Source organism: Phoca vitulina, unplaced genomic scaffold (genome assembly GCF_004348235.1).
Source record: "Phoca vitulina isolate PV1807 unplaced genomic scaffold, GSC_HSeal_1.0 scaffold27, whole genome shotgun sequence".
Lineage (NCBI taxonomy): Eukaryota > Metazoa > Chordata > Mammalia > Carnivora > Phocidae > Phoca > Phoca vitulina.
In genome coordinates, this window is record NW_022589730.1 from 26,348,859 (window position 1) to 26,372,425 (window position 23,567).

General features: G+C 41.8%; 1 protein-coding gene across 2 annotated transcripts in view; it reads right to left on the minus strand.

Moving 5' to 3' along the window:
* KATNAL2 (katanin catalytic subunit A1 like 2) overlaps nucleotides 1-23,567 on the minus strand; it is a 66,277-nt gene that overhangs the window by 23,192 nt on the left and 19,518 nt on the right. Inside the window, exons 3-9 of one of the 2 annotated variants that reach the window (XM_032422772.1) lie at nucleotides 16,510-16,580; nucleotides 13,643-13,809; nucleotides 12,269-12,311; nucleotides 9,114-9,231; nucleotides 7,888-7,986; nucleotides 5,740-5,838; nucleotides 5,454-5,531 (exon numbers count right to left, since the gene is read on the minus strand). In XM_032422772.1, coding sequence (XP_032278663.1) covers nucleotides 5,454-5,531; nucleotides 5,740-5,838; nucleotides 7,888-7,986; nucleotides 9,114-9,231; nucleotides 12,269-12,311; nucleotides 13,643-13,809; nucleotides 16,510-16,580 — 675 coding nt within the window. Of the gene's footprint in view, nucleotides 1-1,831; nucleotides 1,931-5,453; nucleotides 5,532-5,739; nucleotides 5,839-7,887; nucleotides 7,987-9,113; nucleotides 9,232-12,268; nucleotides 12,312-13,642; nucleotides 13,810-16,509; nucleotides 16,581-23,567 lie in introns of those variants that run through there. The other variant, XM_032422773.1, reaches the window with a different exon arrangement.

The window sequence follows — 23,567 nt, forward strand, 5'->3', positions numbered from 1 at the left end:
TTTTTTTTTTTTAAGGAAAAGAAAGGCATATCCAGGTACTTTCCCGCTCCAGTAGTTATTTCCTACATACATAACATCATTTCCCCCGGAGTTCTATGTACAGGGCAATCTTTTGAATGTTGTGAACCAGGAATACCCTTTAAGATAAACACTAAAACCAACAACAAAGGTGTATATTAATAAAGCACAAAGCTATGGCAAAGCCTGATTTAGAAGTTGGGAACATTCAGTGCTGAATGCATTATGAGACAAGGACTCCAAACAGGACATGCGTGGACTTCAGTGATTCTCTCTCATTAGTTCAAATTCAGACAGTCTGGAGGGTAGGGAGAGTGGATAGAGAACAAGGGAGAAGGAAAAACAATAGTAAAGTTGTAACGAGCTACTGGTTTCTTGCTGATGCCGACGCCATCACATACAGAGCTTATAACACCATGGAGTTAACATATCCAGAGTTTCAATGAGATGTTCTGTCCTTTCCCAGGAGACTTGTACTGTAGAGCTGCTTAGAGGAAAGGGTGAATAAACTTCTACGAATTCTGAATGCCAGTATATTCCTTATCCCCATGTCTGAACACAGGAAGAAAGTGGGGGAGACCATCCAAATTTATTGATTTTTGTCTCATTAGAATAGAAGCAACCAAAAATCAGGGGCTGCGTGGGCTCAGTGGTAAGAATCAATAGATTATTCAATACAATAAATGTGTTATCTTGACTTTGAAAGGTCACAGAAAATGGTCACAAATTATCTGCAGCTCCTTCCACCAAGAGGCAGAGTATATTTCTGCCTCTCAGTAGAGTATATTTCTCCACCACTTGAATCTGGACTTGGCCTTGTGATCTTGGCCACTGAGACATTAGCAAATATAAGAAGAGACTTGGAAATATAAGGACTATAAGAAGAGACATGAAAAATGCTGTTGGATTGAGACCTCGCCTTTCTCGCTTCTGTCTGGGAAGTGTGTGTCGCCACAGGAACAAGACTGGGCCTGCCTGCTGGAGGATGAGAGGCACGTGGACAAGTCTCAGTCGTCCTGTCTATCGCAGCTTTCCCAGCCACGCCGGCTGGTGCCCCAGACATGTGAGTAAGCCCAGCCAGTACCAGGTGGAAAAGAGATGAGCTGGCCCCACTGAGCCTAGCCCAGACTGCCTACCGCCACAATTGCACACAAATAAATGATTGTTGTTTTAAGGCAGAACGTTTTGGGGTGGTCTGTTATACAGCCAAAGCTATGTGGTACACAGACCTTCTCGTCACCACAGTCATAAACCCGACATGGAACGTCTTGTTTTCCTATTTTCCTTCCTGTTTCATGAAACGCTCTGCACAGAGACTTGTCGGGAAAAAGCAGTAAGCATAACATGATGGCTTTACTGGCCAGTGCCCTGGAAGGGGCTGTTAGTCTTCACAAAAAGTCAAAAGCAGAACCTCAGATGATGGGGGTATTGGGGGGGGGGTAAGATCTATAGAAATAAAGTGAGAGGCCCTCTCTTAGAGGAGGCCTTTCTACTATAATAAGTATATTTTTAGGGAGGCAGGCTAGTTTGAACCAATCTATAGTAACTGACAAATCATCTACATTACAGTCTTAGATCTTAAATGATCACTTGAACAGACCTGCCTTGAACCAATATGTAACATGATTTCAAATTGCCTGCAATCGACAGGGCCTTGGCACTCCAGTGTTTAACCAAATATTGTGACAAAGGCAAAAAGTTAACTCGATGACAGAAGAACAGCCTGCCCTTCTCTTCCTGATGGGTGCATGACATACAGTTTGTCCAATGGATAATGAACAGGAACAACCCCCAAGAGGCTTCCCATCCTTACCCTGATAGGGTACACAACAGCTTCTTTGACTAACTGCTTGGCTGCATCGAGTCCAATAATGTCATTCCACTTTATGTTTGGATTATGGAGATAAATGTCCTGCAATGCACATTTGATCATTTTGTTAAAACTAATGTTTTCCTCCACAGCTGTAATAAACACAGGAGCAGCAGAACACTTGACTTACAATAGGACATAAAGTGCTGGTGATAAAAACTCCCCATATTAGATATATGTATATATACGCATTGTAATTATGGGCTAGTTCACCAAATGGATGCCATGAACATATTCCGTGATTGTCCCTGAAGAAGAGATTGATGAGATAATACGGTACTTTTAAGAGGAAACAAAATCTCCTAACGATGGACTATACCTGTCTTCAGTCAATAGCAAACCATGCTGATTTATGACTGTAATCAAAGAAGCTACAGAATATGCCTTCAAATTACATTGGCTTTTACTGCAAAACAGAGTTCCCAGCCAGGGCCTGGCCTCGCTTGCTCCTTGATCTCGCAAACGCTTTCTTAATTTGTGGCCTAAAAGAGATAATGCTCCTCTGAAACCAATTTCTCTTTTTCCCTAGTGATCTCTCCCTACTTTCCGTCAGGAGCAATTGCTTCTACAGAATTCAAGGAAGCTAACAAGCAAGCAAAAGCGCGGTTTGCCCTCTCCTAGTGGAGCCCTGTAGCAGCCATCTGGGGCAATCAATTAAGGTAGCTTTTACTGATAACTAATTTACAGTTTCCAAACTTCAATTCCACAGGATGCCTCAGAACAGCCACTCAGCCTTTCTCAGTAGGGGCAGTTCCAAGCATACTGAGTATCTAGTGTTACATCAGAAAAAGCTTCCTTTTAAAAGTCATTCTGAGTGATGACAGAACAATCTGGTAACTATTTTTATAGTCATTTAATTTTTTTAAAGATCTATTTGTTTATTTGAGAGAGAGTGTGTGTGCACCTGAATGGAAGGAGGGGCAGAGAGAGAGAATCTTCAAGCAGACTCCCAGCTGAGTGCGGAGCTCACCGCAGGGCTCAATCTCATGACCCTGAGATCATGACCTGAGCCAAAACCGAGAGTGGACACTTAGCTGATTAAGCCACCCAGGTGCCCCTATATTTATCTAATTTTTAAATAATACATACACATCGTTCAAAATATAAAAATATGTTTTTGGGAGCGCCTGGGTGGCTCAGTCGTTAAGCGTCTGCCTTCGGCACAGGTCTTGATCCCAGGGTCCTGGGATGGAGCCCCACATCGGGTTCCCTGCTCGGCAGGAAGCCTGCTTCTCCCTCTCCCACTCCCCCTGTTTGTGTTCCCTCTCTCGCTGTCTCTCTGTCAAATAAATAAATAAAATCTTTAAAAATAAATAAAATAAATAAATAAAATTTAAAAAATTTTTTTAAAAATATGCTTTTTCAATGTTGGTGAGATGTTATATCCCCATCCCTGTCCCCCATCCTCCCATAACCCCTCCACCATGACTGACCACTTTTATTAGCGAAAATATTCATAAGAGTGATTTTGGTGGTGCGTAATAGGCATGATCCATTGATACAGCGACAGAGAAAGGACTCCGTCTTCCAAAATCTTGGGAGAACGCCCCGTATTTAGATTGTGGATCTGCAGGATAGCCCACCACCCACTCACATTCTTATTACCACACTTTCTTAGGAAAAGCTTGGCACAGAGTGGGGATTCATCTACCATGGAATTCAAAGCATCCATAGATCATTTCTTGCCTCGTCTAGAGCTGACATTGAGTTCCACAGAGCAGTGTTTAATTTCCCTCGTCTAGAGCTGACATTTCTTGCCCTCGTCTAGAGCTGACATTGAGTTCCACAGAGCAGTGTTTAATTTCCCAATAGGAAGTTCCTCCTTATAGCAACAAAAGTTATCAGTCATGAGGTGGTGATCTCCCCATCACTGTAAGCATTCAAGCAGAGACTGGATGACTACTTCCCATGGTATTGTAGAAAAGATGCTGGGTGGAATCATTTTGGGCCACTTCTACTCTATAACTCTGTCATCACTAGTCATGTCTTTTTGCAGAAACAGTAACGAGACTATTGATTTTTAAGGGCATTAAAATTTTTTTTTCTCTGCTCTCCTTTGCATCCTAATTACCACAGCCTGGCTCAGACCTCATCCTCTCTCACTAGTAATAACTTGGGAGCTGGTCTCCTCATCTCCATTTCTTTGATATCCAGCCACCACACTGTCATTAGGACAGACTAAAAGCACATTTGAGTATCCCATTCTCCCAATGGACACTTTTCAAAGATTTCCCATGTCCTACAGGCCACTTCCAGCCCTGGGCTAGTGCTCACTATGCCCCTTACTTGGCCTCTCTCTGCAGCCCCCTTCCCCACCACTCCTTGTGGCTCATTCAGCTCAAAGCTGTACAATTTCCAGGTATGTTGTTTGGTCCAGAACCCTCCACCTTTCCTCTTGTGCATTTTCATGTGCCTATTTCTTATGTATCTTCTTTCCTAATGCTTTCCCTACCCTTTGGCACAAAATACCCCTCCTTTATGTTCTCCAAGTGCACCTTACCCATGGGATGAAAGACTTTTATAGGCAAGGACTGTGTCTGATTCATTCATTTTGTGTTTCTAGCCCCCAGCACATGCTCGATACCTAATAGGGGCAGTAACAGCGGCTGAACTGAACAGCCAGAGCTAGGGAACCCTTAATTACTGCAGAATATCTGTGCATTTTTTGGAGCATATTAAACATCTCTCTGAGTCTGCTTGGGTTTCAGTCTTTCATTAAATATGAGATTGCTGGATATCAGATAAGTACCCTATAACTCAGGAATCTATTCTGTTTCCAAGGAACTTGCTCAAAGTCACATGGCTAGAAAGAGAAGGATGTAGAAATCAAATCCAGCTCAACTGATCCCAGAGCTGATTCCAGTCGTTAACCATGAGACTTCACTGTTTTTAAATTCTGGAGGGTAGGGAGGTGGGTGGGGGGATGGGATAATGGTGACGGGCAGTAAGGAGAGCACGTGATGTGATGAGCACTGGGTGTTATATGCAACTGATGAATTACTGAACTCTACATCTAAAAGTAATGATGTACTATATGTTGGCTAATTGAATTTAAATTTTCTAAAAAAAGAAGAAATTAAAATAAATTCTGGAGGGTAAGCTTAAAAATCAGTAGTCCAGATGATAAGCTCTTTCCTGCTAATCTTGTTTTTCATGAAAATTTCCAATTATGAAATCATCAGACTCCCAACATCTCTGTTTCTAGACTTCGACTGTTTAAACAAGACACAGGCATGCTCTTTCCTTCTCTAAGAGGCTTTCTTTCCTTAACTCTTGGCTCTGCTCTAAAACCTTTCACCTGTCCCTTCCTTTCTAAGTCTTTTTCCCTTTTGGTTTTCTTGGCCTCTGTAGTGAGATGGTGGGCTTTTTGTATTGTAATTTTATGATTCTATAATTTATTTATCATGCATTATTGTGCCTCTAAACAATATGAGTGCCTTTGCAAGTGGGGGCACTTTATAAATAAATGATCATATTTATTGTTATTAATAAAAGAAGCAGCCCACAATGTTCCAGGAGCCCCAATCCACCTCCGTAAATTTGTGAATTGAATATCAGATCTTACCCGGCTCACCACGGCTGCCAATTCTCGCATCTCACTATTCATGCCAATAAATGCACTCAGAGGTTTCAACAATCGTTCCTGACGATAGGAACAGAAAGCTTTACGTTACAATATTGCTCATAATTTAGAAAGCAAAACGGGGCGTGGATCTCGGTGACATAAGTGGTGGCAGGTTGCTGTGACCTTCAATTTGATCTCAAGGTTTCTCTGGACTCAAAATTATATTTCTGAAGTTCATCTAGATGTTGGTAGTTTGCCAGATGAATGTCACATCTTAGCCACTTACTGAGGGGTCGGGGTTACAGTCAAAGCTGTTCAGGCCAAGTTCGCTGGTTGCTCCTTTGATGGCATCTGTGAGCAGCCCTCGGAAGTCAATGATTTGGCCCTGAAAGGGAGTAATGGTTATTTCCACCATTAAAACATGGGGGAAGACTATCCCTAATTGCTCAACTTCAGTCAATCAAGACACATTTATGTATCCTGGTATGTAGGGCAAACTTAATGTGAGGCTTTAAAAAGAACCTGCACTAATCATAAACGAGACGATTTCTTCAAGTTGGGCACTCTAGGAAAAAAAGCTTAAGTTGCAAATAAACTCTTCAGAATGAAGTTGGTTTGAATGAAAATTCACAAGCATTTTTCTGACACAACGCCCTCTGCTTGCTTACAGGTCTGCCTCCCCTACGTTGTCTGGTCCTGGGAAACATCCCCCACACAGGAAGAACTCATTGGCGTAAGAGTAACGATAGCTCCCACTTACTAACTATCATGTACGTTCTCCACTCAGTAGAGTCCCATCTAACAAGTGGCTTAAGGCCAGGATTCAAACCCAGATATCTGTCTCCCATACTCCTCCCAGCGCCCCCTTGACTTCCCCACAGGCAGAAGGAAGAAGGAAGGATGCGTGCAGAAAACGAATAATGGCAGCAGTCGGCAGCACTTACTGAGTGCATGTTATACGCCGGGCACTATGCTAACACTCTCCATTCATGATATTTAAAGCAGACACTGATTATTTCCATTTTCTAAATAAGAGAAATGAGGCTTGGCAAGATTGAACAACTTTCCCAAGGTCACACAGCTGGGTAAGTCTGAGCAGGGTTTTGAACCTAGGCAATCTGACTAGTGCCTTTAAGAACACCATGCCTACTAAATTTGTAGGGGGGCTCAGGAACCCCGAAGCTAGGGGCCCTAACATAGCATTGATAGACCCATTTTGGAGATGGGCCCCTGGCCATATACCCTTGTTCAGTTTATGAACATTTGTAGTGCTAGGAAGAAAACCATCTACATTTTAACCCTGAGGACACTTCTGCTGGAAAGAGAACTTATAACCAGACTCCTTCAAAGGTTAAGTGCTGGGTTAAATAGTCCCTTCCTTGTGACCTGATCAGAGACAACATTCATATCAACGTGAGATGTTCACGGGAGAAACTAGGGCCACAAAATTACTAGGCCAAAGTGGCTGAAAACACAATGAAAGTGGCAGAGGTGAACTGGGAAGTATTTCTCCGAGGGAGGCACTGATCTGAATGCATCATCTCCAGCGATTACCTGTATAATTGAGGCCCTCCCAAGGAGCCAGTTCAGGCCAATGAGAGCTCCCTTCATTTCCAGGGAAAGGCTCCCAGCTTCCCCTCCAAGCACACACAGCCAGAGTCTCGTTTACCCAAGAAGAGCCGGCCGGAGGTAAATCTGAAGTCCTGTAGTCTGAGAACTTGCCCAAAGAAAGAGAGATGGCTCTTACAAGAAATACAGCCCCTGAAGTTATAATCAAGAGAAACCTGTTGATGTTGATACTGCTTCTTCGCATCTCCAAAGGACATGTGTTAATCTGCTTTTTGCCTACATCTACCCAATCAGTCTTTTCTATTTGAGCAGCTCTTATTTATGAATCAAGACACGAGGTTCATTATGAAAGGGGTAGAGATATCTATTAGGGACAAGATCCACCCTATTTGAACTGAGGTTTCACGGTTCACGTGAAATGACAGTTAAGCCTAGAGCCACAGCCCCAGGGAGACCGGGTGCCATCACAGGTCAACCAGCACAGGCAGGGAGGAGAAGGATGAGGACGCCGCCGTAACTCCTTCAATAACGCAGAACACCAGCATTTACCGTTTCAATCACAGGATGTCCAAGCTGACAGTGACGTTAGAAGCCATCTCTTCCAAACCCCTGAGTTTACAAATAGGGGGACAGAGCTTCTTAGAGATGGGGAGTTCCTTCAAGACCATTCATCCAGAAAGGAGTTTCAGACCAGAACCCCAGGGCTCTAATCCTCCCCCAGTGTTCTTCTCAGCCCACCTCATAGCCAGGCTCTGACCATTCTATATTAGCTTTTCTATGTGACAACAGTAACATTTTTTAATTTTCATTTTTAGAAAGAAAAGGGATTTCCCCTTTTGGTGCTAGGTTCATGAATTCCACTTACTTTTTGTGGGCGGACGTTTTCTTCTCCACTGCCTTTGTTGATTCCTGATATACTCAAGCCAAAGTCAGCACTCTCCACGTGAGAATTAGTGACAGCCTCCTGAAGAAAGAGGAAGCCAGCGGGAAGTCAGCCATGGAAAGCAAGTTACAGAGGCTGGTAGAAACTGCCAATTCCATCGTCCCAAATCACACACTGGGTATCAGTTCAGTAGATGGGAACCCCATGTGCCACTTCTGTGCAGTCCCAACTAGATGAGTTCGCTGGCTGCCTGCGCCATGTGGGAAGAGCTGTCGCTGGAAGCCATGGCTCCAAGGAGCTTTTCCAGTGGAGGAAACCACGGTGCCTCAACCCAAACCCACTCTGGCTTTTCTCCTGTGACCAGAGGTGTTTGACGCTGCGAGTGGCTGAGTTTGGAGCTGGAGCAGAGTCAATAGTCAGCCAGCCACCTGTGGAATTCTCTTGCCCCACCTTCACCTCCCTTCCACCTGAGTCAGACTACACTGGCCAGAGCTATACAACCTCTTTGAGAGTGAGAGATTCCTTCTGACAATTGAGTTTCATGATTACTCCTTTCTCTCCCACTGGGCATCTCTGACATCCAGTCTTCCCATTCCTTTTCTCAATTTCAATTGGTTCTCTTTCCTCTGAAACCTGGTATGTTTGTCCCAACCCAGGGAGGTTCTAGTTATGGATCCCCTGAGTCAGGAGCCATTGATCTCACCCACCTGCTGGGCTCTCTCCTCTTGCTGCCCACCCTATATCCAAGATGTCCAGTGTGGAGGTCCGGAGTGGGGACCAACCATGTGTGCTTTGGAGAAACCCAGTCATTCCTGAGACTATCCCTGGCCTAATCTAAGGAGCCCGGGGATGTGCTTTGGGACAGGAAGACTTGCCACCTACAGTTACCGCAAATGGGATGATTGAGCATTGTAGCAACCAGCCCCCCTGCTTTGACTGGGCCCAGGGCTAACCCCTCAAAGCCTGTCACCCAGCACTCTGACCAGAGGAAAGGCTAGGGGGAGGAAGGAGACCTCCCACTCAAATTAAAAAACATTAGGAAGACTAGAGATTTGCCTGTGGTTTTAATCCAGAAGAAAATCTACAATTTAACAAAATCACACAGCATTTTAAAAACATTGTCCTTAAATAAATAAATGTGACTTTTTTCTTGGAGCTATTTCTCAGCCACCTGCAATTTTATCAATGCCAAGCAAAGCTGTCCAGACCTGTTTAGGATGCTCCTTATGGAGGGATTTGACATCCCCTGACTTCCCCACTGTGGTTCTGGACCGTGGCCTCTGCTGACTGATCTTGGGAAGATTTTGACAACTGTCGCTCATCACCCTAGGGGAGGGAACAAAGACCTTGGAGGGAATTATTCTAACCACTTAATTTAAGGTAACTAAACAACTTGTGTAGCACATTTTAAAGAAAGAGTTCTAGAAAGATAGGCAGGCGTACCACAGTTGGGCCCTTCCATCTTCACTGCCCTCCCACCCCATCCATTTTGGCTCTGACTGGATCCAGTCTACCCCTTGGGTTCCTCCAAGACTAGGCTAGAGGATCCACCTCCCCCCGGAGGCCCCTGACCTCCTCTTCATTTTCCCTCATGCCACCTGTCTCCAGCCCTTCTGCACATAGCTCTGTATTCTCAAGAACACATGGCTTTGCAAGCATTTCTCCAACGTTGCTTCTCATCTTCCTTAAAGAACAGTATGCAGACCAGGGGACAGGTTGTGGGGATGAAGGAGAAAGCCTAGGGATTTGCCAGTGGTTTTGATCCAGTGTGCTGGGTGTACCTAGAGGGGACTTGTGGAACGGAAGCAAACCTTACCTCATCTCTTTTGTCACAGATCTTCATATTTGCAAAACAAATGCTCACCAAATATTGTTCACTTAAAGCAAAACAAATTGATGGGCTGGAAGTCAGATAGTGGCTACCTCTGGTGGCCATGGGGAGTATTGGTTGGGAAGGGAGCCTGCTGGGGGGTTGCTGGGGTGGTGGCACTTACAAGAGTATATATGTGTTTGACTGCATATATATGTATATATGTGTGTTTGACTGCATATATATGTGTATATATGTGTTTGACTGCATATATATGTTATATACATCAGTGCAAAAGTAAAATAAATTTGTTCACGAGGTCCTGTCCATGAGACCTAAAAATTCAGGATTGGAATATTGTTAGATAGGAGATAACATTAGAGAGAAGCAGGACTGCTTGAGGGGCACAGCATGAACTCCCACATCAGAAGCTGTTTGGTTTTCTCAGTTCCTTTGTCCTTACATGTGAGATGTGTTTGCGAGAGTTTCACTGGAAGCATTTCTCCCATGTTCTACTGGGTCTCAGAGAGCAGCTATTTCTCCATTTCTTTGTGGGAAAGAAAAAGTTGTTTGTGTCTAATATAAACACATAGGTGTGTGGCCAGCAAGACCACCCACACCAATAACACCACCAATGTCCATACACAGTGACCCCAGTGTTGACCCACTGGAGTGAGTGTCATAAGAGGTAGACAGCATTTGTTTTTCACCTGTAAATTAGGAATAAAAATGCCTGTCCCTCAGGCCTTTTGCTGGCACAAAAATGAAATATCTATGAAATGAATACCAAACATTTTACAAGTGCAAACTCTTATGAATAGCATTGATTTAAATGAAGTGAGGTCATATATATATAGTTAAACTTGCCTAACATCATTGCGGGGCTGGCAGGGAACTGGGAGTCTGCTTCCCCTCTTTGATTTCCCTTTAGAGGCAAGTGATTCACAGATTTGCTTTAACACTATCAAAGACAAATGCTTAAAGTGCAAAGCAGTACAATTCATTTCCCATCAGCTCTAACAATTGTAAAATTCTTCCTAATATGGAACCAAATTCACCCCACTGTAACTCTAGTTGCCACTTCCAGGTGTGCCCTATGGAATTCTACAAAGAAAGCTCAGCCTTCTTTAAAGAGTGAAGTCTGGTACCATGTTGTTCTAGGGGCACCTCCTCCCCAAGTCTTCCATTCTTCAAGCTAAACATCACCAGCTGCTCCAGTCATTTTTAAGGTTACCTGGCTCCCAAATTCATCCTCATCCTGGTCATTTTTTCCTTTGTCCACTGTCTTCTGACCACAATAGAGTCACCTCCTATTTTGTGGATACTGTATTTCTATCATTGCGGCCCAAGACCACATTGGCAATCACATCACGTTGTTGAGTTCCCACTGCGTCTGTTGTTAACTCAAATTTCTGGGTCTCTGATTTTGTAATGAGGGAGCTATTTGTCTTAATCTTTAGTTAAAGCTTACACCTTATTTTGTTAAATTTCATCTTGTTATTTCGAGCCCATCTTCCAAATTGTCAAGATTTTTTGGCATCCTAATTCTGTTATCCATCACATTAAATAACCATTCCTCCACTGGGTCATCTGCAAATCTGTAACCTGGGAGCTTGCTCTCTGGTGTGAGATGCCCAAATTAGGAGAAGGTACTTTCATTTGTTAATAGCAAGTCTCATGACACAACCTCTCATTTCAATAGCTATCTTCAATTATAAAATTATAAACAAACAGCGTTCATTAATTTCCTAATTATCCTTCTTAACTCCAACCATTTGCTGTCTGACCTCTATGCTTGCCATGTACAAACATTTACTCAGAGAGGAGCTGAAGACACCCAAGCTGCCAAGCTCCATCCCTAAAGAGAAGCAAAGTGCTCAGAAGACATTCACTCATGGAACATTCTGCCAGGTAGAGAATGCTGGGGAAGTTCCAGGTATGAGCATGTGGCTGAAAAATAATCAGAATCCAAATGCATGCCGAAGCTGGCCTCTTAAAATGCTCCTCACTGTTTCTGTTCAAAAGTAGTTATCATTCATTGTCAGAGTCTGACTAGCTTTATGGAAACTATAAGTAAAAGGATAACACTTTGGTCAAAACAATAAAACTGTTCCTAAAGAATAGCACAAAGCAAAGTTAGCCTCAGGTAGAGCATTATTAAGAATATTATCATGAAGCATGTGTGGGTGCTCCCTACGTGTGGGGACCTCACTTTGTGTCAGAAACTTGCTCCAAGCTGGTGAGTAGCAGAGCCAGGAATTGAACCTGGACCTTTTCATCTCTAAGGTCTGTACTCTTCATAGCACAGAGCCTCGAAAGGGCACCAATGAATGCAGTTATTTGTGATAAAACCAGGAGAACCAACAGACAGTGACCCATATCCTGGACATCTGTAACATGAGGAGAACCCATGGTTGGGCCCACCAAGGTCACATGATCATAGTCTGCAATTGCTGGTAGACAAACATGGAGTTGAGCTGGAGAATCTTCTGGAAAGGGATCCCACAAACTCCTAGAGTTGGGTTGGTCAAGATGAATTACCATTCATTTTACCTTCTGGTCTTCCCTCCACTTCTTGGTGGTAAATTATTTTCCGCTGTGGCAAAACAAATAGTGGGAGGAAAGGGAAAGAATTTAATTTTTTAAGAGAAAGTGATTTGTCAGGTATGTTTGTCCTTTCACATTGTTCTTAAAATTTGTGCTACAGCCTTGTGGAATCCAGGAGCTTTAAGCTATTCTCATGTAGAAAGAAGTGAAACTACCAGCAAAGAGAAAGAAGCCCGTGTTTCCCGAGCATTTCCACACAGAGGAGGACCCCAAAGCCCTCAGCTATGAAACGTGTTGGAAACCATGAACCTGGTGGCGGCGTCAGTGTGGGCCAGGTGACAGGAACCATTTCAAGTTTTCATAAACTTGACATTTTGCTGTGTGATCTCTGGGACACCAGGGCGATTGCATGAACATTTATCAGTACTCTGCCAGTTTACCTTAAAATAAACACATTGTGTCCAATATCCCAGGAGACTATGGTTCCAAGTTAGATCAGAACCAGCAATCTAGAAATTAGATCGTGTCAGTGATAGTCCTGGTGGCCCAGTGGTTAGGCGTCAGTGCTTTGTCTGCCAAAACCCAGATCCAACAACCAGCCAAGGACTTAGAGCTCTGAACGTTGCATTGGAAAGGAGCTCAGATAAAATATCCCTTCCAGCTAGGAGATTCGCCCCAGCTATTTTTAATTGACATTCCTCTTGGTTTCCTGGTCCCCACATGAAATGTTAAAGTCTGTGGCTTAACAAGTGCCTTGTAAATAGGACAATGATCTCCCTTGGTTTATAATTACTTTCCCCACTTACAGACGTCTAAGTTAATGTTACTACAAAACATAGGGCCTTCACTTTAGATCTTTCCTCCAGCCAGCCTCCTTGACTGCTAACCTATACTGGGTCTTTGCATTATATTGATCATTATCTGGATTGATGGCTTTCAAAAGCATTTCATTATCTATACATGAGCTATTAGCTTCACCAATACTCATTTTCATGTTATTTTCAAGATAGATAATAGGTCTTCCTAACAACAACAACAAGAAGTCTTCTGTCATTTATCCTCTTCCAACAGCTCTTTCCATCTCTAAAGAAATGAAAGTAATGTTGGTCTTCTAAAAAATAACTGTGATACACTGGGGTCTTGCTTTCCTTGTCCGAAAACATACATTCCTTGAACAAATACCAACATGGCTATAGGGACATCACTGCCCAGACAATCACGTTTACATTGTCTGTACAGGACCTAATAGAGGCTACACAGTCTTTCCAGTCTATTCTTTCAGTAGAGGGTGGCGGTAGCATCTATCTGGGAATACAATGAGGAAGAAACACTAATCTTAAAGATGAGAGAAAACCTTATTTCTAGAAAATAGCCATGTACCTGTGTCTGATGCCTTTTTGACAATTTTGGGGTATTTCTGAAATTTTACAAAATAATAGCTCTCATATTCCATCAAAATAGTTTCAAGGTCAATGTTGTCACAAACTTCAAAGCGTCGTAACCCCAGTTTAGTTTCTTGCTCCAAAGCATTGGCTGCATCAATATATCTGGCCATTTCACGAAGAAAAGAAAAAAAAAAAAAAAACGGAAGAAAAAAAGAATTAACTCTGGGTAAAATGAATAACGGCAAAGAGGCATGACAAGTCTAAAGATGTTCAATACAAATAGTAAGCTTATAGTAAGTAGTACATTAGATAACAATTAGAATACATGAGGTTTGCCTATAGAGTAAGGAGCCCCACATACCGTGAGGATATGCACATAGTGTTTTTCAAAACAGTTGCCTCGGGAAGCTACGTACTTACTCTACTGATGTCATCATGGTTCAAAATGTTTTTGGAAGTGCTTAAAAGTCAAATAAGTAAATCAACTAAGAAAATGTCTTGTGCTTTACCTTTACTCATTTTTAGCTTAAAGATTTGACCAACTTGATTGCCTCTTTATTCACCAGCAATCGTTTTAGATAACATCGGGCAATTGATAAACCCAAATTCAACCCCAAGAGGCAAGATTCACCATGATTTTGCTGCAGCTTAAAAGGGTAGGTCATGAGTTCTGAAGGAAATTCCAAAACTATGTTGATCAATATCACTGAGGGAAATGAGGTATAAGAAGACATCATCGGCTTGGATGTATTACTTCTGGTAGTTTTCTTCAGTCACACATGACCCTAGCAGCTGACTGTGGGTGTAAGCACCATCTTCCCCAGGGAAAGATTTTTAACCTGTTCAGTTGGAGGGCTGTCCAATTTAAGTGGTCTTAGCAATAAAAACAAATGCTTTGTCTCACAATCCTCTGAAAGTGGAAAGACTTTGCAGGTCTTAATCTTAACTCTTGACTTCTTATTGAAACCAACGACTCTCTCCTGAAAAGTGTGCAAATATGCACAAGTTAGCATACAATTTCATCCAAGGACCTCAGATTAAGAATTCCTGCTGCAGGACAGGTTCTTGCTGTTTGATTCTAATCTGGGAAAGTAGGAGAAAACTTTATTATGCTCTCTTCCCTGCCCCAGATTCAGGGCAGTTGGAAACTTGAACTTTCTTAAACAAGGTTGCCATGATTATTTCCAGTGACCTTGCTAATTTTAAAGACATTTTAAGTGTCAATTGATAGTCAACCTCTGGTCTTTCTGTTTACCTAATTGTTCCACTTAGGTCGTGCCCTTTCTTTCTTTCTTTTTCTCTTTCTTTCTTTCTTTCTTTCTTCCTTTCTTTCTTTCTTCTCTTTCTTTTCTTTCTCTCTGCGCCTGCCTAGAATATCCTCGTCCATCATGTCTGTCTATCCGTATTCTATACATCTTTCAAGACCAGCTCACATCACCTTCTCTACAAAGCTTTTTGTTTATTCCAATCCACTATAATTTATCCTCTTTGTGAGGATAAATTCTTAGTATTTTGTTAAAGGCAGGTCTACTTTTCTGACAGTTTACTTTTCATCTTGAGGATCCACTCATAAGTACTTTAACCAGCGGGTCTCAGGAAAATGATCAACTCTAGTAGAATTTTCATTAATTCGAGATGCAAGGGGCCATCTTGGGGCAGAAAGGGGAAATGCATGCTTTGTAAATACACAGTAAGCCCTGTAGGAGAAGGGATAAACTATGCTGACTTCTCTTTGTTTGTCTTTTTGTTTTCACAGTTCCTTCTGATACAGTGTCTTGGCACGGTTGACATTTGGGGCTGGATAACTCTGTTGTGGGTTGCTGTCCCGTGAACTGAAGGATGTTTAGCAGCATCCCTGCCCTCTCCCCACTAGGTGCCATTGTAACAGTCAGAAACATCTCCTGACATTGCCAAATGTCCTCCAAGGGGTAAAATCACCCCAGTTGAGAACTGCTGCTTTAACTTGAAAGTTCAAGCCCTAAGCCTGAAACCCGAATATTTTCTTCCTGGCTGAAACTTGGAAAGAAAGGAAACTTGAAAGTAAATAGTGGATGAGCTCTCTTCCTCACAAAACCCAGAACACCGGCAGCCTTCATTGTAAGGGCTTGCACGCTTCTGAATCAGGTAGGTGGCCAAATTCAAATGCTTCGCAATTTCCTCCCCTGCCAGTTATCGAATGGCATTACCCAGAAAAGAGAGTCAAGCACAGGTCATCAGGTAAATGCGATACCTATATTTTGAGGGAAGGAGAATTGAGGAATAAGAGCATTATTTCTGTGTAGATACCCAGCAGTGGGACCCCAGGAATCTCATTTGATAGGCCTGAAACCTGAACGGGAAAGGGAAGGTATCTCAGGACCTGGGTAGCTTTGTTAAAGTTTTCAAATGCGTAATGGGAATAATATCTATGTAAATGAGGCAATAAAAGTATGTGTCTGGGTTGCTGAACATGGGGGCGGGGATAGGCAGAGCACAAGGGATTTTTAGGGCGAAGCTATTGGATATGATACTACAATGCTGGATACATTATGCATTTGTCAAAGCTCACGGAATTATACCGCCCAAGAGTAAACCCTGACGGAAACTATGGACGTCAGCTAACAATAACGTATCAAGATTGGTTCTCCAGTTGTGACAAATGTTCCATGCCAATGTAAGATGTTAATAATAGGGGAGACTGGCTGGGGTGGGGCGATTCCCAATAGATGGGAGGTCTCTATACTTTCTGCTCAGTTTTTCTATAAATAGAAAACTGCTCTAAAAAAGAAATTCTATGAACTATTTTGATAAGTGTGTATCTGGAAAAGTGGGGGTCAGAGAAAGAGAGGAATCATCTCTGTAAATATTTGTAATGTAACATACCCTTCTTGTGTTAAGTAATGCAAAATCAAAACAAGAAGATTTTTTCGTCGTGCTTCTGTCCTCATCTCGCACTGTGAACAAAAAGGAAAATTTAAATGGGATGACAATGAGCTAGAACACTCTTTTTATAGCAATAAACTGTTGAAGGGAAATGTAACCTGTCAAAACCAAGAAGCATGACTTAAAGGCTGGAAGGCAGTTTGACGTCTCTAAGGATATATAAAGTTATTTTCCATTGTCTTCTTCTTAGAGCTGTCTTCTCAATCGTAAACTGAAGGTATGGTGATTTAAATTAGAATTGCGCTTTGCTAGTCAACTTCTTACGGCCAAGCTAATTGGCATTTTATTGCTCCTAACTGCAAAGAAGCGGATATATACACTCCTATTTGGGCCAGGTTAAGGAAAGCGATGGTAAAGAGAAACTCATGAGCTAGAAATCAGCTCTGACATCACAGGTATTCACCTGCTACGACATCTTCGCTTCACTCAAGAGTCCCACCTAGTCCCAGCACAGATGTGGTGAGGAATTCCAGTAAGCCATTCAGCAGGTGACTACACAGCCAAACATCCAGAATATCCACTGAGAGTAACAGAGGCCAGAAAAGGGAAATTCCTGCGTAATAATGTCCTTATTCAAACTGGATGCATCTGTACATTTATTCAGTGTTCATGTGCTACATTTAGTTACCTGGTATCTCAGATTCCCCTGAAATGTATTCATAAATTACCTACTTTCAGTAATACCTCCCTGACTTGAGAATAGCTTACCTAACATCTTTAAGAAGAATACAGGTAAGAACTGGATAAAAGCAAAAAAGGCCCCTGAGTGGCCCACATGGTATCATAAAATCTATGTGCAAACACTCACGCTCACGACACATACAAAAACTTTTCATTCATCCAAAGCTTTCTAAAAATTAATGTAATGAAATTAAAGTGGGCGTACAGCTATTTAAAATTCAAACAGTACCATAAATTATTTTTCTTCTTACATTGCTTTTTTGGTGTGCTGAAACATACATAAGATGAAATGTAGCATTTCAGCTGTTTATGTGTATAGTTGAGTGGCATTAAGCACATTTATACTGTTGTGCCACCATCACCACCATCCGTCTTCAGAGCTTTTTTATCTCTCCCAACTAAAACTCTGTATTCATTAAACAGTAATGCCCTACCCCCACCCCCTAAGCCCTGGCGACCACCATTTTATTTCCCGTCTCTATGAATTGGCCTATACTAGGTCCCTCATGGAAGTGGACTCATTCAGTATTTGACCTTTGGTGTCTAGCTAATTTCACTCGGCATAATGTCATCAAGGTTCATCCATGTTGTAGTATGTGTCCAATTTTTTTCCCTTTTTTAAGGCTGAATAATAGTACTATACATTCTTAAAGAAAAACAATAGTCTCTACCCCACTCCACTACCCCACCCCCACCCACTCCCTAGACGCAACAACCTTAGGTACTTTAGCTGTTTCTTCTGATATTTACCTCCACGTTTCTAAATATATCAGTGTTCCATGATACATGAATATTAGGCATTAACTAGTCACATCCTGTTAAGGTAGATGAGAACTAAGCTGTCATCCAACTTTTCACCCTCCCCTCCCCTTACAGTGATACCAGTATTCGGTCGTTCTATTATTGTAACCATGTAAACAATGTTCACTGCTGAACCAGAAAGTACTTTTCCATTTCTGTACATTATTTTTCTTGGAATGAATAATTGCCTCATTTTTTTTAGCTTGGTTACTTTTCTGTATACCTATTGCTCATTTTGAAACACCAACACACCTCTAAAGGCCCCTCATCACTTTCCTCACCATCAAATACATCAGATAATGTGTCATTTACCCCCCCCCCCCCCCCCCCCCGCCGATGCCCCCAAGGCTTCCCTTCAATGCAAGAGAATTGTCTCAGAATTCGTGACAGGGAAGAAAGCTTAGGATTGCTCTGTGGAACTTCTGTTGCTTTAGCATGTGTGTATATGTGTTGGGTCCTAATCTAAGATATCTTACAGTTGGTCACAGTCACAGTTTGAAAGCTGCTACACAAAATGAAAGACTATCCTGATATTAAGATGTTTAACACTGGCAGTGTTTGCTCATCTTTCTGAAGATGTTGACACAACGATTCTTGATAAAGACTGAAACCTTTTGAATTTACCATATTTAGTAACTTTGACTTTGGTAGTCAAAACCTACCCTCCCTCCCCCGCCTTTTTTGGGGGAATTTGATTTGCCTTGCCTCTGGTGCCATCTAGTGTATTAGGAGGAGAAGCGCTTCATGAAATCCAGGTTAGTTCCAAATTATTCCCATAATAAAGATGACAGTCATCACAAAACTCAGTCCAAACCAAGTTTACAAAATAAAAATATAACCACCTGTTAAATAAGCAGTAATAAAAGTGATAGGCTATGTTTCTAAATATACAAATTCTCAAGTTCACGCTTGGGGTTTTGATTCAGAATTTTAAGAGTCTAGAAGGTACTGGGAGATCATTGAGTCTCAGGAACCCAAGATCCAGATAAATGAGGAATTTGCTCAGAAGCCTGCAGAGTTGAGATCAGAATCCAGTGCTCTTCCCCTCATCATTTCCTCCCCTGCATTCACCCCCTCCTCATCAATTCCACTCCCACCCCTGCACATTAACCACAGATTAGAGAGAAGCTGCTATTTTAACTTGCCAAAATCCGTGTGCCAAATTTGCTAAAATCAAACAATTGTGGCTACCAGACAGGCTTTCTTAGCTGACCTCACACAGTAACACATGAATGGTGTCCCTTACAAGAGCCATGAGAGCCATGTCCATTCTCAGAGGGACTTCCCTGGACACTGACTAGTGCCATTCCCAACCGGACAGTGTTTTGCAAACTGTGGGGTGCTGTGCCCATAGCAGGGTCAGTGATTGGTGGGTGCTCAACAGCTGTTAGTTGCTTTGTTCATGTATTTCAGAGTCTCTCCATCCTTCACACTGGAAGCATGCACTTCTTCCTAATCTAAACAGGCACAGATGCACAAGTTCTCTTATGAGTAGGATGCTGAGAAAAATTAGCTAAGGAGTGTTTTGCTTGTGCTCCCTAGGACCGCACACACTGCACTGGGTTTGGCTGATAGCTCTGAATTTCCTGAAGATGAGTCTGGGTAGAGCCAGAAAACTTATTAGGGGAATAGAAAAAGATCTTGGGAGAGATATTTGTTGTTTTTGGGTTTTGTTTTTTGTTTGTTTGTTTTTTACAGATTTTTTATTTATATGTCAGAGAGAGAGAGAGAGCACAAGCAGGGGGACCGGCAGGCAGGGCTCCATCCAAGGACCCTGGGATCATGACCTGAGCTGAAAGCAGATGCTTAACTGACTGAGCCTCCCAGGCGCCCCGGGAGAGAGGTTTTTAAAAGGGGATGGGGGGGCACCTGGCTGGTTCAGTGGGTGGAGCATGCGACTCTTGATCTCGGGGTCGTGAGTTCAAGCCTCATATTAGGCATAGAGCTCACTAAAAAATAAAGAAAAAAGAAGAAAAGAAAAGGGGATGGGAGGGCAGAGGAGGATGGAGGAATGAGGATGGGTAATACTTAAGGGGCACAATTTCTTTTTGGGGTAGTGAAAATGTTCTGAAGTTACAGTGGTGATGGTTGTATCTCTCTGTAAATATACTTCGGGTGAGTTGCATGGTATGTTAATTATATCTCAAATAAGGCTGTTTTAAAATGCCAAAAACAAATGGGGAGAGGTAGAGAAAAAAAGGCTAAAATGAATGTAAATAATTTGAGTAATTTTTTACCCTGATATATAAAACAAATGGTCTGACTGAAAATGGAAATCATTTCATGCAACATTTTGGAGTGCTTCAAAATGGAAATGGTGGGGAGAAAGAGCTCCTTATCGCCCACACCCCCGTGAGAGCCTGCTCACCAGCCTGATGGCAGAGCCTGGTCCCATTGTGGGCTGGGCTGCCTCCAGCACTCCTTTATGTGCTTGATGACTCGGCTGTAACGAGCAGCTCAGTCTGCAGGAGACCAGGTGAGACTCCCGGGACTACCGGGAAGAAAAGAAAATGCAAAACCATCCAGAAGGCTTTCATGTCCCTTTACTGTAGACTTTTTTTTTTTTTTTTTTTTGGTTTTGTCATCATTGTCCATGCACATAAAAGTTGAAGAAGGCACCTTAAGTATTGTTAATATTTCTTCATTTCATTGGACAAAAATAAGCTTCTTTCAGTAAGAATCTCCAATTTCTTTAAATGCAGAATCTTAATAATGTTATCCAGATAATACCCACAGCTTGGCAAGGTATGAAAGAACATGTACTCAGACATGACTTGTGGAAATGTAAACTAGTACAACCCTTTTATAGAGCAAATTGGCAAAATCTATCAAAATGAAAAATGCACGTACTCGTTGACCCAGCAATTCCACTCCCAGCAATTTACACTATAGAAGATCAGTTATACTATATTATAGAAATAGTCCATGTATGCACGATGATTAATGTTCAAGGATGTTTAATACAGCATTATTTGTATTCGCAAAAAAATAGAAACAGGCTATTAATGTCCATTAATGGTTAAATAAGTCACAGCATGAGCTCATGGTGGAATGCAATGCACCAGTCAGAAGAATGAGGTGGGTCTTTATACACTGATGAGGAAAGATTCTGAAGACATCGCATCTTCTCTCCACCCACTCACTGCCCACCCCAAAAACTGTTACTCAGGGAAAGAAAGTTTAAAATACAAGCTTGAATTAAATTTAACAAAGGAAAACTTCAAATAGTACAAACAGTTTAAAAAGACAAGATTCTCTCTTAATGCTATCCACTATTTTTAATTTCTCATGTAATGGTTCAGAAAGGAATTATGAATATATCAACATACGTATGCGCAACTTTTTAAAAATTTACAAAAATGGAATAATTTTGTTTATACTGTTGGGCATCTTGCTTTTTCCCCTCACTTAATAATATGTCTTAAAAAATCTTTCTATTCCAGCATATGTAGATCTACCTAATTCTAAGACCTGTTGTAAAGTGAAAAGTCACAGAAATACACAGCCACAATCTTTCACTCTTAGAAAAAGTAAGGAATAAAAACCCAGGTATGTAATTACCTCTGGGTAGAGGAAGGGGCTGGGGGCACAGCAATTTAAGGGTCAATCCATATACTTTTGAATTGTTTAAATGTAATGTTGGTAAGTAAGAAGCAAACAAAACTTCAGCTTGGGTTCAACTGTTCACAGATCAGAAAATTTCTAGGCCAAGGGATTACATCTACCACCTCTGACATCCAGGTTCTCTGCCCCAGCCTTGGGGGGTATGGGGTACAGGGCAGTGTTCTCATTCACTGGAAGGGAAAGATCCATACAAAGGCACCTGAAGGTACCTCCTCCACACCACACGTCCCACTCCCGTGACCCCAGACCCCACCTCACCTCACTTCACATGCACAGATGCAGAGAAACCTAGGAGTTTTATTGTCTGCCATCCATAGCTAGCAGCTTGGGTCTCACAGCCACCCCAACTAAACTTAAGCTGGAGGGTCTGTCAGAATTACCTCCCTCAGACTCCTGTTAGAATCCTTGGAGTGCCACCTAAACAGTGAACCACTGACCTGGGGAACTCACAGTAGAGCAGGATGAACAGGAAGGCAAAGCTCTCATTCTTAGGGTGGAGGCAACTCTGGATCCTAGGCTGATCTGGGCAATGTTGACCATATTCTTCAAAGAATAGCTTGTCTAGGGGTTTGATTACATTCCTGGAAAATGGTAGCTGTCCCAACTCCAGTCAAGAGTATATCTAGGGGTTTTTGGCTGGAATCACCAAGTTTGGCAAATAGTCCTAATGTGTATGGCAGACAATGGGGATTGAGGGACACCCTTTGGTTCAGTGACTTAGAATTCTGTTTGGTAATGAAGATGCTTCAAAAGGGCTTTCTTACTAAGCACACAGCAAAACAGCTTGTACTTGGAAGCTCCAGGCCTTGAAATAATACTTCAACTTTTTATTTGAAATGAGTTTGATGGGAATTCAGAATTTAGTAAGAATAGAAAAAAGGTATAAGAAAATACTATTCAAATATCTAATGCTAAATATTTAAGATGTGCTATTACTTGAAACACAGAATGTGGTCTCATGAATTTGTTAATTAAGAGTGTAAAGTTTACCAGATCTGTAACATCTTTATATTCATGTCAATCTAGATTAGCATAGGAAGTTGTCTTCTGAATTAAAAAACTAAGAATGGGCCACCAACACATGGTCAATTTAAACTGTAAAAGATGGTGTGCCCCTGAAATGGACACAATTAGATGCTCAATTAATTTCTGTCTACCAAAGAAAGGAGGTCCAGAAGTGAACATCTAACTGCGGTATCTCATTTGTCTCTGCTTCAGTGATCTGGCTGTTTTCTTCTTCCTTCATTTCCTTTGTGAGCAATTGTGCAACAAAAATGCCTCCATTATCAGATTCAAAATTGAATCCTATGATACTGTAGCCTGAGGAAAAGGAAGCATTGAATATCATCCCTAGTTTTAGACCCAGAAGTTATTTAGGAAATGTTACTGTATATATACCACATGCAACATTAGTGCTTTTAATTTCTCTTTTACGGGTGCAATGGAGATTAATTTGCATGAGCTCGTTTCAATTTCTGTAATAAGATCCAAATTTTGCATTAAGCTTTCCATCTCAAAAACAAACAGTTAAAAAGGACACATTTCTTCTTTCAAATGTTTTTATTATAGTTCTATTTTACAGTCCCTGCATCTAATATTCACTTAAAAGCTTGAATATATACCCATAGGTTCTAATTTGTTTTTTGTTTGTTTCCTGATTACCTCCTGTTTCTACTAGGAAACTTCCTAAGTTTCAAATGCTGTACAACTTGACAAAGCACTAGAACTACCAAAAAAGTGTCTACAGATCCAGGAAAGGCCTTTATTGTATCTAATATGAAGTCAGAACTGATCAACTATGCTCCAGAACAGTGTTCCATGAGAGGAGGCATTTGTTGTTAATCCTGAGTATGAACTGGTTATGGAATTTGGGATTTCAGAGAAGTATAAAG